We start from the raw sequence: 17,520 nt of genomic DNA, 5'->3' as shown, positions 1-17,520 counted from the left end.
GGGAGGGGTTTTCGAGGGACGGAATAGAGGCGTGAAAGGGCAACGGAAAGGGTGTTGGTGGGGGGAAAGCGAAGGGGCCAGGGCACGGCGTGGGAGGTGGGATCGTAGTACTCTTCGCGGTCTCATCACTTACCATTGAATGGTTATTCCTTTTCCTTCTCCATTAACCCTCGGATGTTACTTCGTTCCTATTCCCCGCATCTTTGTATCTCCTGACTCGGGCATGCTTCCATTCCTTACTTTTTTATTAGCGGGCGATGATGCACAATCTGTCGCTCTTACAGAATGTTTGGGGTTTTTGTGGTAACCATGCGACGGCCTTTTTTCCTGTCCTTAACTGTGACATTCATTTAGGACGAGCTATAGGAACTCAATTGATAATGTGCCAAGCCGTAACTGTGATTCATACGATATCTAAAATAAATTTATTCTGGAAAGTTGTTTTTATCGCATTTTTTTCCTGAAAGATTGTCAAAACTTTAAGCTCCTTACTACTGCTTGCGGATATGAATCTACCGATGAACACGGATGCGTAAGCTATGATAAGACTTTACTATTATTTCAATGTTTCCTCTTAGATTAATGGTTCACAATTCAAACAAATAAAATTCTTGGGAAGTAAATACTACACGGTTGGGCATCATGTTTCAACGTTTTCATGTCCGCTTTCGGAGATTTTTACCAATGCATCACTGTGACTCACCACTTTATAAATATGTTTAGCAATAACCTAAATTTTATCCGTTAAGCATTGCTATTTTGGTCGGTTTTGCGTAGTATTCATAATAACTTAAATGAGTGATATCCTTTGCTCTCAAGAAGCAAAAAAAAAATGCCTCTGTTTTCACAAAACATTTAGTCTATGACTATATTATGTGCCATTTTAAGATAAATATTCTACCTCCCCTCTTTGCTCTCATCATGATCAACAACCTTATTTTTACTTTACTATTACTTGGTAGAGAATGTAGCAAGTGACTTCAGCAAGCCCGCATGAACGTCTACTCCATCGACAAGGTGGAAGGCATTGCTGTTCATCACATTTATATTTGTGGCATTTTAGAACTCGTTAGTGTAGATCATTGGTTTCATTAATCTATTTAGTATTGATAGTGTTATTTAAAATCCATATTCCATGTTTCTGGTGTTCAATATTTCTAGGGAGGCACGTAATTGACCTTATTTTCGGTATGTTCTCGCTGTTCTTTTCTCCTGTCGTCATTACGTCGACGCTTACACACACGCACGCACACCGCCGCATTCTGTTATTACTGTTTTGCATTCATAACTATGAATTGTATTTCATCACGGTTGCTTACCTTACCTAACTTGGTTAATCTTTAGTATAATTCATCCTGTATTCAACTGCCACTAAAGATTTTCATCCAAGTGATACCTCAAGAATTCTTGTTAATTATCATAATGGCACTATGAAAGATTAAATGCGCCTTCCATGTAATCCCAATCTGTGGCCATTGAACTTTTTTCACAAGTTATTGCATGCTAGTTGGCATTAATTATTTGATTTGTGATAATGTTTTTCAGCGGGTACTGTATTTTCCTGTTTCAAACTCTTATGAATTAGTAGCCTGTGATTTTGTTATTATCCTCTATAAGTATGTATTTTGTTGAATTAATTACTTTGAACTCATTTTTTCCTATAATTTTTCATCAGTCTAAATGAAATACAGAAACTCCAAATTTCCAAAGCCTGATTATAATATTATTTTAATAGGTATGTCTCCTTAGTTATTCGCGTTGTATTATCTAGCTTAATTGAATGCATTCAAATTCTAATGCTTCGTGTAACACCTGCTCTTTCCTCTTCTTGCAGGGTTAGGGAATATGGACTCGCTGCTGTCCGTGCAGTCGTCCTCCAGTATCTCAAACGGATTCTCTCACTCCCCTGAAGACTCCTCCCTCCCCCCGAGCTTCTCGCGCCTTCCTCCAGATGGCCACGAATTCCCTCCCAACTATCAGGAGCCTTTACGCATGGCAGCCATCACCATGACCTCCGATCTGTCGCTGACCAAGACTTCGGAGAGCTCGGCCATCATGGACTCTCCTCCAGATACGCCGCCTCCACCTCTTCCGGCCTCCTGCCCTCCGCAGAAGGACCTGTCGGAAGCAGTACCCCCGAGCCGGCCGAAATCCCTTCCTCCGACCCCACCCACGCGAAAGCCCGTCTCCCCTAAAGACATCCCCAACTTCTCCACCCGCCTCGAGCCGAGATCGAACGCGGAAAGGAGACATTGGATGAAGGACGAAAAGAGCGAGAAGAGCGTGAGAGATAAAATTGCAATGTTTCAGAAAGAAGGTTCAGGAGGGAAGACCCCTCCTCCGGTCCCTCCGGTTCCCGCTGTCAGGAGTCCCGTCAAGTACGAGATCTCCGAAGACCCAATTCACAAAAACGCTTCTGGAAGTCGAAAGATCCCCCAATGGGACGACTCCCTCGGAAGAAATCACCTATCTAAGTCCATGTTAGGAGTGGATGGACTGGGACGCGTGAACGATCACTCTTCAGCTTCACCACATTCACCTGGTCTGCACACATCCAGCGCTCTGTACAAGAACGCTGTGCATAGCAGCTCAGGAGACGTTTCAAACAGCATGGAAGGCAACGGGGACAGCTCTAGGACTTTAGATTTCGCTCGAACGAGAAGCACCATGGATCTGACCTCCTCGTCTGCATCCTGTTCTCCTGATTCTTCTCTTTCATCTGCCTCGTCTTACTCAAGTGGCGGAGTTGCTTACGCTACGTTGCCGAGGAAGCCAACGGCAATCCCTAGGCCACCTCCAGTGGCATCTGAAAGGACTGTGGCGTCCATGTTGGAACATCGACCCAGTTCACCAGAATCGGCTTCGTGGAGGTCTTCAAATTTTCCTTCTGCGAGATCTGGAACCCTCCACTCTAGGTCACAGAGTCTTGTGGATGTCGCTTCTCCTAAAAGGCATTCCTTCGGAAGCAATTACAATTACAGATACAGCTGTAACAACGGGCAGGATGATGCTCGTAAGTCATCTCTCAATGCTATGATTGAACAACGGAGAAAGAACGTTTCAAAGCTACGCGGTCTAGTTATCCCGGAGAAGGCAGAGGTAGCTAGGTGCGAGGAATCACTCTTTGATCTACCCGAGATTAAAAGTCGGGATGCCATTATTTTAAGTGGAAATTGTAAAACCTCCACATTGCCTAGGTGCGAAAGTAAGCAACAGAAGAGATGGTCGGAGGGCATGAACGGCCATTCTTTGAAGATGCAAAACACTGCCATTAATAACCACAACAGCATTAACAGCAACGGGGTAACCCTAACATCTCCTCCTTGGAAGAGTCAAGCACCCCTACCTGACCTTCCAAAATATTCACCAGCCTTCAAAAGGAGATCCCTTTCCGTCCACGGACTATCTACTTCACCATTCGAGTCAAGTCGTGACGACATGCGAAATCACAGTCAAGAATCCTCTAAGATTATCCCCCCATCTAAACCTCCTCGCACCTCAAATGGATATGGTTTGGTACCGTCTTCGCCTTTAGGACCGGAACCTAAATCATTGGAGAGTATCACTTCTCCTCGCTCCGACTCGAGCTTCGACTTTGGCCAAATATGCCATACAGATTCTTCAAAGGAAGACGAGGTGGTCCCTGTGATTAAGAGCAACGGTACACCCAGTTCGTATGTGGACGGGCACAACGTTAAGTCTACCCACCGTGGTTTGCTTCACGTTCCACACTCCAGAGGGGCATCAGCAGAAGACAGCGACAACGATTCTGCTGTCAGCTCTAGCCGCTCAAGCATATCACACGGCTTTTCACCTCCTTCATCTCCCCTTCCAGGGGACACGTCAGACGGTGGCCATCGCCCTAGCGCTCCTAGGCAGCATATTTCGAGAGAGAGGCTTCACTCGGACGAGAGGAATCGAGCTCTGACTTCTTCAAGGCGTTCCGCCGGTAGCGCTTCAGAAAGAACAGGCTCCCCAGATCGGCGGCCTCTCCGACGTACCTTATCGTCGGAGACAACTGCTTCAGTGTCGTCAGCCGCTTCAACCGCCTCCACGGTTACCTCTGGGTCTCAGGATGGGGGTCATGGAGGCAGTGGAAGCGACAGCAGCAGTAATAGGAGAGTTCTGAAGGCACAGAGTGTGGAAGCAATAAATAGGAAGAACGTGCTCTCGTCAGCAAAATACAGCAGTGGCAGGGATGTTAAGGTTGGGTCACCGCTGATAAAGAGGAAGTTTGACGAGGATGGAAGTGGAACAGAGGCTGACGTTGAAGATGCTGCAAAAGCGGAAACTATTCCATCCACAAACAGTCCCTTGCCCCGGTCCAACGGATTAACACATTATCAAACAACAAGAGAAATAAGTGATTTACATGATATCGAATCTGCGAGGAACATGGACATAAAGGTGGCTTATGTGGATGAAATAATTGAATACCCGTTCGTAAATGGAAATGTGGAATTAGTGGAGCCTGCAATGCCAGCACAGAGAAGAGTGGCTGAGCCTTACCCTTCAATGTCATCCTCACCCCGTGCAACATCCCCAATTTCCGAATATTCAACGACCGAGAGCGTTTGTGGCTCGCACAAAGAAGACAAAAAGGCTGAAGTGCATGCGGTGGATGATGTCTCCGTCGGAGGAGACATAAAACGTGATTCTTTCACCTCGCCATCTGGTGTTCGAATTGACAGGTGGATGGAACTGGAAAAGAAGTACGCCCCCAAGGCGGAAGTGAGGCAGAACCTGAACGTTCAGGAATCCCACACGTACAAGGAGCATTCCTTTGAAGATGAAATCGACTTTCTAAGCCGAAAGATGGGTTCGGACGGAGAAAAGTCCAGGAACAGGTCGTATTCCGAAAAACAGAAAGACTCGGGAAATGTTTTTCGGTCAATTGCGGAAAAGTGGCAAATAATATCAAATGATGCCTCCACGCTTCCTTCACCGACGAATCCTGTAGCAGCATCCGTTATCACGAACACCGCTATTGTCAACGGCCCAGCCAGGAAACCGTCCAAAAAGTCAGCCGGCGAACAAGACGAAGGGCGAGTCTCTTCGACCCCGGAAGGACCACGTCTCAAAGTTGATGAATCCTATACAGTGCTTTCGTCAATGGAAACCTCTTCCCTCACATCTGAGCCCCAAACCAACGGTGACATTCCGAAAGTGGACGCCATCAGGTTAAGAGAGAAGAAAACTTCTTCAAATAGACCCTTGTCTTTCAACGATTGCAGCGATAAAACTCTTAGTCTCGGCTCAGGAAGAGATAGTTTCTCCCCTCCGGAGGGAAGGGTGAAAATGGGCAGGCAAGAATCGACACCAGAGCCCAGAAATCCCTCCGCGCTTTCTCCGACAGCACCGGCCGCGCCTCCAGTAAGCAATCAGAGGGCCAACAACAGACGGTCCGTGAGCGTCAACGACATCCGCAAGGCATTTGAGAAGACTGAACTGACGGTATCGACGAATGGTAAGAGTTCAACCGTGGCGAGGTCCAAAGTGTCTAGCACGACTACCAATGCGGGAACAGCGGTGCACACTCGCGTATCTTCGCTTGATTCGACAACCAGCGAGGACAGCAACATGCCGATCCCAGCACACTATGGATCAGTGAACAATCTGGCGTCCAACCACCGCGACCAGTTCGGAAGTATAACCTCTCTCGCGTCCTCAACCAGCCTAATCTCGCCGCAGGTGAGTTAAAAGTCGAGTTCTTATAATCTTATATAAAATATTCTCGAAGCTTATCCAAACCTTTATTTTAAGCTTCAAAATATTGCATAGTTTTTGCTCTGTTTCACATGAATGAAGACGTAAAACTAGCCTTGTTATGCTTTTTCTCAGACGAGTATTTAATGTAACTTAATTTTTCCTGAAAATGCATCTCCATAACATGTTAAAATTTCCAAGGAGTGCATGTATAAATAAATATACCTTTCTGTGGTTACATACAATATTTTGTCAACTGTTTCCGACGATCAATAGAGGATTGCATATAATGGTTGGTGTCTTAAAATCAAATTATCATTAGAAAATATATTTTGCCGGTAGTTCTCAACCCATCGGATTTTGATCGTCTGGTTAGGGTTGGAAGCTTAAATATGTATAGACTCATTGGATTTTAATCATAACAGTTGTGTGACAAGCAAAATTTACCTTTTTCATTGGAAACGAATGTATAAATGTACGTATGTAACCAAACATGTGTCTTGGCTTCGTTGATTTTGATTTTTCCATTTGTATAAAATTGCTGAAGCCAAGGTTTTATTCAACCTTCTGTCAATTCTGTTCACTTCAATGCTAATTTACTGCGGAAGATTCAGGTTTTTAGCAGTTTCGATTATTCCAAAGATTTTAGTAGTGGCAATACCTATTTTTAAAGCAATCTGGTGCAACATTTTTCATTCTTTACTCCTTAGGAGCTGCAGCAACTGATCGAGGAGGCCAATCAGTCGCTGGACGAGGCGTCTTCCAATGGCGGAGGAACGCCTTTGGTGCACGAAGTGGAAGTGGTGGTGCTGCACCGCGAAATGGCGGGCGGTAGTGTGGGCATCACGTTGGCTGGTGGCGCTGATTATGAGGCCAAGGAGATCACGGTGAGTCATACAGAGGCAGTTAATTCCGGAAAACAGAAAGCCTACTGAGAAACAAAAGGCGGGCACGGTCTACATTTATCCATGCAGTTTTTCCGTGTTTCCCAAATTCGGACATTGGCTCAGCAGAAGCATTCCATTGTCTTTCTGTTTGTTATTCATCAAAAAAGTTGTGTGCCAAGCATTGAGGAAATTATTGCTGGATATAGCAACGATAGCAACGTAGATGGCCACATAACGGTTCTTACTATGCTCTCTAGATTGTCTTGCAAGCCTTCTCAATACTTCATTTGTGCAATGGTAAATTAAACTGTCATTTTTTTCCACAGGACGTGGCCCTGCGATTATTTCTTTTCAATTGCAAGGTTATAAATTATTATTTCCTATTTATAAAAGTAATTCTTTTGGATTAAATAAAACTCTACGAAAGTTGCCTCTGTTATTCTCAATTTGCAGGTCCAATCGGATAGCATTTATGTTTTACTTCTTGTTCGAAAGAAAAATATATTGATAATGACATATATTAAGACTCACAGAGTTACTCTCTTGATGTTTGTTATTTTCTTGTGGTTTAAATCGGTTCTCTAGTCAATTGAAATTTAAATGGTCAAAAATTGGTGGAAGAGGAGATAAAAGGAATTATATCTAACGAGAATGTGCTTAAAAGTCTTAATTTAACATTCACTGGAACTTAAAATTCGTTGAGCAGCAGTTCGATGGGAGACCCAGATTTTAAGTTGAAACTTTCTGAGGATTTGCTGATTTGCCGTCGTCTTGCAGTAACACTTGACTCGAGTGACTCGAAACAGATGTGGGAAAATAATGGTCCATTTTATTTTTATGTCTTACAGGTCCACAAGGTGTTGGCCGGAAGCCCAGCGGAAAGGGACGGTCGGGTTCAGCGAGGAGATCGTATACTCTCAATCAACGGCAAGAGTACTAAAGGTGCAACGCATCGCGAAGCAATCTCCATCCTCAAGGTACGTCTGTCCAGACTCGAGCTATGGCTTCCATCGCCGACTTTTTCCCCTTTCCGCCTGCAGCTGTTCTCAAACTGTCCCTCACCAAATGGGGATCTGTTACCCCGTCGGTTGGAATGCGATTCGGATCGGTATGCGGAGAATTCGGAAGGAGGGGTGTAGTTTAGTGGCTTAACGAAGAAGCCCCTTAAATGCATTCCTCATCGGGCAAGCGACTTTGATTCACCATCGGGGGATTTTGCGTAACTTCGCTGGTTTTCTTTTTTCAAGTTTATAGAAAAATTACGTTATTTTCGATGGATCCTCGGAGGGAGGAAGGGGAGAAAATCCCCATCCGTTGAAGGATTTTCGGGAAAGGTTTTACGATTTTTAAAGACTTGAACAAAGCGTTTTGTTTAATGAGAGTTGCTGCTGTCTTTTTTGGAACTACCAACCTGATAGTTTATTTTTCACAAGATTAAACCGCCAAACATATTTCGTAGTTTCCAAAGGGCAACACTGATAGTGGTTCATGTTAAACAAAATTCGAATTGACCCAAGAAAAATATATAGGTGCAGTCTTTAGTCAAAGAAAAATTCTTGGATATCATATTCCTTAGCGCACGTGTTTACATTAAAAAAATGTCGCCCTTCCACATCTGTCCCCTTGAGACTGTTCTATGGATCCTACCCTTGCTTCGTAGTTCAGTCCAAGTGATAGATGAAGGAAGTCGTAGGAAATTCCATCGATCATTGCGAGGATAAGAGTCTACGAATTAATTGGTAATAATTTTATACATTTAATACTGTGTAAAATATAAAATCGGTACTTAAAAGGACCTGAGTTTGAGAATTGTATGAATTCCACAGCATTCTCTCTCTAGAATATCAAAGAGTTGCCGCAGCTAGATAAAGAAACTGTCACTTCAGAGGAGTGACAATTAGCGCGGCAATTATAAATTGACGCTATGCGCTGCTGCCGCAGATGCCAGAGCTCCGTCATGCAACCCCCTTTCGCCACCTCGTCCCAATATTGTTTTCCGTGGCGCTCAGGGCTTCTCTGGTCGTGCACACCCCCTCCTCCCCCGCCGACGTCATGGATGTGAACGTGAAGGGAAGGAGGGGGACGGTACAGCCCGCCATAAGCCACTTGTCCCAAGAGCGGCAGTCCCATAAGTGGATAGTTAATTTTTTACACACGGGTATATATGCGGCGGAGTGGGGTAGACGGAACTCGGCCTCAAGGGGTGTGGGTGAGCGTGAAGGTGAGGGTGTTTTCTGAAGGCTCGCGATGGCCACTAGGTGAAGGTCGCGTTTCTTGACGGATTACTCTTTAAGCGTGTTTGTTATTAATCCTGCAAAGAGTGGGAAGCCAAATTGTCGCCGACGCCGTTATCTTTTCCTTGGTCATACACTGTAGGTTTTGTGCTATAGCTTCGCTCGATCGCAGTCAGACAAGATATTTTATCGTCGATTATTCGTCAAAACTTAATCAAAATATTCACAAACATGAGTATCCAGAATTTTTTATAATTTCCCTGTGTTTGTGCTGCTTTTTAAGGTTCACAAAAGTGTGCATAGACACTCAATTTTTAAATATATGTATGAACCACAGAGGACGTCCAGAGATCCAGAAAAAATGGCTCACTCCTGAATGAGTTTGATGGTTAATGAAGAAAGGATCCACAAGTAATGTCTCACATTAGTTAATAAGTTTGAGTCATAAAAGGGTGAAATATATTTAATGGGATGATATATCTCTACTTCAAATTTTGAAATACCAATAGAAAGTCAGAGCTAGGTGTATCTTTTGGCTTAACTATTTTTTGTGTTTGATAAATATTTTGGTCACTCAAAAATAAATACCCCATGTACACATTTTCTAAAATAATGAGCACTGGTTACCTAGCATGTGTTCCACTTTTACCCAAGCAATGCCTCCATTCAAAAGGTTTTCAGCCGAACAACTACAATTTTGAGGATCCAAATAGAAGCATATAGGAGCAGGGTGTTAAACACATGAAGGTAGTGTCCGGAAAAATGGCCATGGGCTAGGGAGGGGTCCGTCCATGAAATTGGACAATATTTAATGAGAGACTGGAGATTAGATCAGTATCTTTAGACCTTCAAAAGTTAAACTAAGGATTTAGTTTACAATAATTTCAGGCCTTAATTACTGAATTTAAATCTTTTCTTCAATTTAAAAAAGGCTTGAGATTGAACTTAGTTTGATTTACCATTGAATATTTCATTCTATGACATGAAATTATACCCTACTGCGCCAAATGTAAATGAAGAGGAATAGGAAGAGATAACTGGATATTAAAAAAAAAATGTTTCATACCGTTAAGCAGGGCCAATTTAATTAGCTTTAGTCAGAACAGGTCAGGGGGTTTAAAATTGTCAGTATTTTTCATGAAGACTTAATTAATACACAAGAAACCTTCTGGACATCATACCAAAATTTTTGGTACCAATGGAATATCATCCTAAACTATTCATACTAATGTATATATAACTAATTTAATAGTTTGGTATTCTTTTTTCTATTAATTTTCATTTTTCCAAATGCTTTTTTGGAGTTACATAAAATGGTAGCTAAAACTTCCTTCATTAATTTTTGCATTTTCCCTTGCAGGCTCCTCGTTCTGAAGTTGTTTTAGTAGTGTCCAGGTCAAGGCCAGAAAACTCACCATCTCATTCAGCACCAGCTCAAGGTGCTAATGGCGCTGCTGAATTAAGCATGGCTGCATTATCTGCCGCAGCAATACGAAGTATAGGCTCAAGTAATCGGCCGCCTAGAATACTGGAGCAGCCCACTGAAGGAAGTGGGGATATTGCTGAGGAAACAGGTATGGTATGAATTTTTGTAGGAACAGGAAAATCTTTTATGGGCTTGATTATGGAACATTAAACTTCGTCAACAAGAAAAAGACAAATGTGTTCTAAAGTAATTCCAGTGGCTAAAATGAAATAGTATCATCATCTAAAATCAGACAAATGCTGTCCAAAATAATTTATTAAAACTGTGGATGATATTTTCACTATTTCTCTTTATTTGCTACCACCTCAGCATTCAGCTGCACAAAAGTTACCATTGCAGCTTTCCCTACAGTTTTCTTTTGATTCATAAAAAATGTCAGTTTCATAAAGATACTCATCTGTAAACATTCGGGATGAATGCCAATGTTACATTCTTTTGTGATGAAGTTTTAATTTTGGTACCATTGCCAATAATTGAGTAGGAGTTATATCTACACCACATTAAACCCATACTTGGAAATAAATAAATAATGGATTAAAATTAAATTCAATATAATTAAAACTACATAATTATCTTTTTATTTATTGATTTTGAAGCTGGTTTCCAAAAATGAAAAATGCATCCTAAACAGCTTAGCATCAAATAATGTCAAAATGAAATAAGAAATCAATGTCACTTTGCCAGATAGTTACTCATTTCCTTGGCTCTATGAATTGAACTGAACAATTAAATGCCTTTCAACAGATCCTTAGACATTTACTTGAATAAGGCCTCAGGACCAAGCTGCTAATTTACATAAGGGTCTGTCTAACATATTCATATTTCAAGAGTCCTAGATATAGTTGATGTAATAGTATCACAATTTTATATGCCTGCAACCACAAATAAGCTTGAATAATCTCTAAATTCCTTTGTTTTGATTTCATTGATAATTTTTAAAGAGGAATTAATTCCTAACAATTTTATATTTACACCAGCTAATTTGAACTATACCATTTTGCACTATCCTAATTCAACCATATTAATGTTTCAGCTGAGAAGAAATTAGAGCCAGAGTCAAGGGGACCACCTGAGACATTGGTGTTGACTAAAGATGGTGCTGGTTTAGGATTCAGTCTAGAAGGAGGAAAAGATTCACCTTCAGGAGATAAGCCATTAACAGTCAAAAAAATATTTACTGGTATGATCATTTGTTTATTCACTCTGATAATTGAACTGCTCTATTTACATTTGATCAAAATTGCAATAGGAAATTACATGTGATGAAACATTTTAAGTACAGCAGGTGCCAGTTAACATTGCTTTGCTTTGGTACATGCTCAGATTCAGAAAACATGTATGTACATACCAGGCCAGTCTACTCTCTAAATGTAGCAAGTTCGCATTTAAACTTGAAATTTCAACAAAAACAACAAACACAGAGTTTGCTGAGAGTAATGGTTATGTTAACAAAGCACATATACATAAATTGTCATTGTAATGACCCATATTTCTTTTGTTTGCGTGCAAGTCACTGATTGAGGGATCAACAGCTATATCAAATATGTACATGAAAGGTATGTAAATTGAAACGCGTACATAATTTATTTTATATATATACATAGTTAGAGATATTGAATAACATTGTGCTATAATTTCATTTCTCCAAGCTTTGACCACTTTTTCACAGTAAAATAAACTTAAAAATGATTACTTCCCTATGTAGCAATTTTGATTTTAATGAAGAAGTTAACCACTGCCACTGTCCATATTCTTATCAAACATGGATAGTGACATACAGCCTCACTTGTTCTTATATAATTAGTGGTTTAATTGTTAAAATTAAATATGGTCACTCGCCTACGAGCCTTTTCTTTTGCCAGAAATAAGTGACTATGGATTCAATCATTGGCTAGCTGCAACCTGCCCACTCAGAGGTTTAATCCCCAGGGATAATAATTTTTAAGTGGTGAATGAGTACCTGGTTCTGTATCATGTGGAGGGCACTCAAGGTGCATTCCAAGAAGTGTGAAGTAAAACAGCATCCTTTGGTGCTTTTACCGAAAGGGCAAAGATGTTCAGATTTCCCACCTCTAATTTTTAACTTTATTTTAATTATGTATGTATGTATTATTAAGGCCATAAATCAATTCAGCTCTCTCACACTGACTTTCACAGAACAACTTCAAAGTTTTATTCTTTAAATCCCTCACCTTGGACATGATATATAACAAACACAGTTTTAAGTATTTATTACAAGATCATAAAACCCAATGCCCCACAAAAATATTTGACCAAACATATGCTTATAGTGTAATGACAATTTCATGATATTATTCATTGGTGATACAGATTTTCATTACAAAAGAAGCTGTGTTATTTTCTTTAATTTTTGTGGACAACAAAGGCAATATTTACCTATGTATTCTATTTATCTCTCTTTCCAGGTGGTGCTGCTGAGAAACATGGGGGTCTCCATGTAGGAGATGAGCTACTTGTAGTGAATGGAATTGATGTCACTCCTCTTTCAAGGATTGAAGCCTGGAGCATAATGAAAAAGCTGCCTGATGGAATGGTTTCTTTGACCATTAGGCAAAAGATTTGACTGTTATTTGTTATAAACTTTGTTGTATGATGCAGACATTTTTAATGACTTGGCTGAATGCCAATGTTTAAAAAGTTATTAGGCACTGAAGTCAGTGAGTTTGCCCAGTGAAAGTGCTTAAATGCTCGTGATGTGAAGGACATTCGTCAATGCAGCATGGGAAAAATGCATTATCTCATACACACTTCTGAACTTTGCCGTGCCTTCAAGAGGCTGCCATACCATACTTCCAATGTTATGTTCATAGTTGATTACGCTAAGGAAGTAAGGGCCACAAAATAGTGATGTTTATTATCTGAAAATTTCATTTTGTATGTTTATTATTGTTTTAAAAGGAATCACATTCAGTAAGTAGCTTCTTCTACTAACACAAAAGCAGTTCAATTTTGATAGCTGCATCATAATACTGTGCACGCACATACTTTCTGTATACTAGTATCTTTCAGTTATATTTTCCTTGAGATGGGAATGGAAAGTAGGCAATGTTATTTCTGCTAAGGTGGCTAATTTTTTGGAAAGTGATAACCATAAGAGACAGTGCACCCGTGTGAAAAACACATAAGCAGTCTGTGATATAAATAGCATAAAATGCTATTGGATTAAGGGAGATCAAAGGGAATGTTTGTTATTAATATAAAATGGTGTATATTCAAACTATCAAATACTTTGTAACTAGATAGAATCTCAATATTTAAAAGTTTAATGTTGAGTACTTTTGTCCTCCAGTCATGGAATATGCATGCACAGATCAGTCAGGGTCCAGGTAAAATATTTTCAGAAAAGGGAAGAATGTTTTTCTTGCAATATTTGTTAACAGGCTTCTTGGAATACAATAGCTGCTGGTTTACTTATGCTTGAATTAATGTATAATTAAAGTCCCTGTAACATATTTATAGGAATTCAAATTTGCAATAAATGAAAAAGCTTTTTGTTTGTACAGAGTAACTTTATTTTGAAAACTTGTATATTCATAAGAAATGAGTCAAATATCCATCATCTCCTATTAGTTGAATTTACTAGTGCTATTTACTTTTCCATGCTTCTACCCAATTTTTTATGTCAGTCAAGTTTTTTTCCATTTCTTCTAATGTATTATTTTGTAATTCGTGCACTATTTCACTTTCATATGACTCCTTGGCTTCATCCAGAAGTACTTGGAATATTTCACTCTGAATGTTTTCTTCTAGTTTTTTAGTACTGTAACCCCTGAAAAGACGTAACTCATGAATTTAGTGAGAACATGAATCCATTAATATATAAAAGAACACTTTCCTAGTCTTCTATAACTTAAACCATATGAATGCCAACCAACCATAAAACTAATCAAAAGCTTCAGTCCTAGTTGGTCAACTCAGACTTGATCAACCACTACACTATTTGATTTGAGCTAATTCCCATGCAAGAGTACAACTTGAGACTGGATAGTTATATTTTTGTTTAACAGAATTTTACTAATGGTCAAATGTCTTAGGTTTATTTATTTATTTTGCATTAGACCGAAAACAGCACTATGGCCTTTACATCAGACTTTGAAGAAAGATAACACAATTACATACACCCAATACCTAGGTGGAAGAAAACCCACCTAGGCGGGAATTGAACCTGCAACCTCTGGGTTGGCAGGCAAGGATGTTACCCTGCCGCCACTGGGGCCAGCAACTTCAGGTCTTACCATATTGGACAGGTTTTCTATTTTGAACTTACATAAAAAATATTAAATACCTGTAAATATAAGATATATAGGGTTGAAGTAGTCCAGGGGTAGAGCATCGGACAACTGACCAGAGGGCCCGAGTTTGATTACCTCTCTGGGTACCCTCAGCTCCACCCAAGCTGTGTATTCAGGTACCAGATCTTCCTGGGAAACCATAACCGAGACAGGGAAAGGAACTGGCCCCCCTACCCTGATGTGTGAATTTCACACGCCATTGGGCCAAGTAATAGGCACTCTACCATCACCTGCCAAACTGACCTTCAGGTTGATTACTTTATGGTTTTTTATAAGATATATCAGTCTTCTCATTACATTGACTATAGGCCACTCATAATATACATTGCCTAAAGTGATAATTAAGATACATGTATTTAGAGAAATTAGATAGATTGTGGCCAGCTAGACACAACTCTGACTTAGGATGACTTGAAGAAAACATGGCAATGAATAACAAAACATACAAAGAGAGTACAAATATTACACCAGATCATCTATTATTCCTAGGTACTAAAACACGAATCTCCATACCCTTTGATAGAATTGAAAATATTTAACTACAACCCACTCAGTAGTTTTCTTCAGCAGAAGTATTAACAAATTGGCTATCCACATACATAAAATTATTAAAAGAGCCCTGAAAGTACATACTTTCCACGTGATCAAGCACCCACATGACTTTACTGGCAGTATGTATCCATATCCCCACTGCAGGACACAAACTAGTTTTCAGAAGATAAAAACTTCACTGGCACCTTACGTAAATATTTTAAGTACATAAGAGAGAACAAAATTTTTTCCAAATGCCTAAGTGATGCTATTTTTATCTGAAAATTAAACATAACAATGATTGTGAATGAGAAAGGCATTCACTTTCTTCCCCTTCTAAAATATGTAGCCAAAAAATCTTTACTTTGAGAGTAAGCACCCTGAGACTACATCCGAGTTGTAGCTGTTTTCTGCTTTTTTAGTATTAAACGTAGTTCACGTGATGGTTAAAGCACATATCTTGTACATAATTATATAATTATGAAAAAGTGCAACATTTAACTTGATGAATAAATGTAACATCAAGACTAGAAAAACATATTTCAATCTATGTAAAAAGAATATGGTGAAACAGTGCCTTACAATAAAAATAAATACTTTAAGCACCTGATACACACTATTTAGGTCACAATAATATTTTCTGATGAACTACTGTGATCCACTTACAGTTACACCTTGTGTGCTTGTGATATTTGATGGTGGTACAGGATTTTCATGGCATATTTATCAAAATTCAGAAATATTAACTTTACAAGGCCTAAAGGTATGCTGACAATATTATGAGATTAATATGGCACAGCTCCCTTAAGTTCAATAAAGAAAGCGCTTCTGGCTCTTCAAATGCTATTCTTTTAGCTTCTAGTCCAACCATTAACAGTCGGAAAGTCAGAAATATAATTAAAGTAAGCAGCCATTGAGCAAAAATCTTCCTACATGGCAAAATTTCATAAACTATATCAAGTAGGTACAGCAGTACAGTTAGGAAGAATAGTAAACTAAGATGGATGCAGTAGTATGGACATCTAAAGAAGAATTGCATTTTTGAGAAGCCTTTCCAAAGAAGAAGTTGATGACAAGGCCTTAGCTTGGGTGTAAAAAATATAAGTGAAATGTTGACATGGACTATAGATATTCACAAATCAAAAATTACGCCTTTGATATGTGGTGGGGGAAAGGGATAACTGGATGAAATAAACAACAAGCAAGTCCTTGGCATGGTAGGGGAAGAGAGTTGTAGGGAGAGAATTCTAGATGGCAGGAAAAATGAATGCAGATAAAATGATGACGATTGCGACAAAAACAAAATGCTGGGAAGCCGAGGGAGGTATGTTGGATTGAATGAAGCGAGGAAGGATTTACATCGAATTTATGCCTATGTTCTGTAGCGTTAGTATCTTGTTACAACGGATTTTTAGATGTATTTAATGATAAAAATTGACAAAATAGTAATTCTTAAAATATAAAGATTCAGCTTTCTGAAATACTGTATACGGGCGCAAGTGCAAAGGTATTCCACAATGAATACAAACACAACTTCATCTGTCCTCTCCGGAAAAAGCAACATCTTAAGATTATTGGTAATGCAATATTATTTGAACGTGCAAAATATTTTATTGAATAAATTAATATATTCACCGAAGAGCTAATCGGTCATAAAGAACTGTATTACTGGTCCTCAGTACAAAAACTGCATCGAACCATCTCTCAGGGAAAAAATCACAGCCATGGTAATCGACTATTTTTCCTCCCTCGGCCATCATATCTTCCATTTCGTCGAGGACCTTCAAAATATACAAAATCCCTATTGTTACAATACTCATTCCAAACGCAGTTTATCAACTAGTGTATCTTAGTAAAGAGGTTAGGCCATCAAATATAGAATACCTTATCTTCATCCAGAACGGAGCATTGATATTCTTCATCGTATGACTCCAGACATCCTTTATCTTTGGCAATTTTTCCGACGTCTATCCACTCCATTTCTGTCATGTCTGCAAGCTTTTGACATAATGATGATTTTCCCACGCCAGGGGTACCTGTTTTTTGCATTTATAAAATTACTTTTGAACACTAGAAAGTTCCCAAGCTTGGCACAAAAGAACGAGCATTTTATTTTCTCATGAAAATTATTTCCTAACCTGTAATTAAAATATTCGGCAGACTGCGATCTGAGTCAGCCATCACCGACGTCTTAACACTGGGAGAAGAGAACTTCCAAATCAAAACAAGCGTCTTTGCTTAATTGGGTGTGTATATTCACCTGATGGACGTTCCACCACACATACAAATGCCGAATTGGACGTCATACAATAAACAACAACAAACCCCACCTCGTGTTCTGTGCAGTTTATATCGCCTTCATT

The 17,520-nt window shown here is 39.7% G+C and overlaps 2 protein-coding genes across 4 annotated transcripts in view; one reads left to right on the top strand and one right to left on the bottom strand.

The window, feature by feature from the left end:
* The window catches only part of LOC139694722 (uncharacterized), a 552,273-nt gene extending 538,462 nt beyond the window's left edge, over positions 1 to 13,811 (top strand). For all 3 annotated transcript variants that reach the window (XM_071593219.1, XM_071593220.1, XM_071593221.1), the window contains 6 exons: positions 1,835 to 5,691; positions 6,417 to 6,593; positions 7,442 to 7,570; positions 10,188 to 10,401; positions 11,347 to 11,493; positions 12,740 to 13,811. In XM_071593219.1, coding sequence (XP_071449320.1) covers positions 1,835 to 5,691; positions 6,417 to 6,593; positions 7,442 to 7,570; positions 10,188 to 10,401; positions 11,347 to 11,493; positions 12,740 to 12,897 — 4,682 coding nt within the window. In that variant the 3' untranslated portion in view covers positions 12,898 to 13,811. The remainder of the gene's footprint in view (positions 1 to 1,834; positions 5,692 to 6,416; positions 6,594 to 7,441; positions 7,571 to 10,187; positions 10,402 to 11,346; positions 11,494 to 12,739) is intronic.
* An 11-nt stretch (positions 13,812 to 13,822) lies between these two features.
* Positions 13,823 to 17,516, bottom strand: Ak6 (adenylate kinase isoenzyme 6). Its single transcript, XM_071593224.1, has 4 exons — positions 17,296 to 17,516; positions 17,042 to 17,193; positions 16,793 to 16,938; positions 13,823 to 14,103 (listed from the first exon to the last, which is right to left on the bottom strand). The coding sequence occupies exons 1-4, from the start codon at positions 17,336 to 17,338 to the stop codon at positions 13,920 to 13,922; spliced, it is 525 nt and encodes a 174-aa protein (XP_071449325.1). The 5' UTR covers positions 17,339 to 17,516; the 3' UTR covers positions 13,823 to 13,919.
* Positions 17,517 to 17,520: the final 4 nt, after the last annotated feature.

Source organism: Hetaerina americana, unplaced genomic scaffold (assembly GCF_022747635.1).
Source record: "Hetaerina americana unplaced genomic scaffold, ioHetAmer1.1.p SCAF_53, whole genome shotgun sequence".
NCBI lineage: Eukaryota > Metazoa > Arthropoda > Insecta > Odonata > Calopterygidae > Hetaerina > Hetaerina americana.
The sequence above is the reverse complement of the archived record's forward strand: the minus strand, read 5'-3'. Positions and strand labels throughout refer to the sequence as shown.

What these genes read in the sequence shown, in the direction of transcription:
- Ak6 (XM_071593224.1), bottom strand. Translation starts at nt 17,338, where the DNA reads ATGGCTGACTCAGATCGCAGTCTGCCGAATATTTTAATTACAG. An exon ending in GCCGAATATTTTAATTACAG is followed by an intron (nt 17,194 to 17,295) that starts GTTAGGAAATAA and finishes TGCAAAAAACAG; the next exon opens with GTACCCCTGGCGTGGGAAAA. An exon ending in CCGTTCTGGATGAAGATAAG is followed by an intron (nt 16,939 to 17,041) that starts GTATTCTATATT and finishes TATATTTTGAAG; the next exon opens with GTCCTCGACGAAATGGAAGA.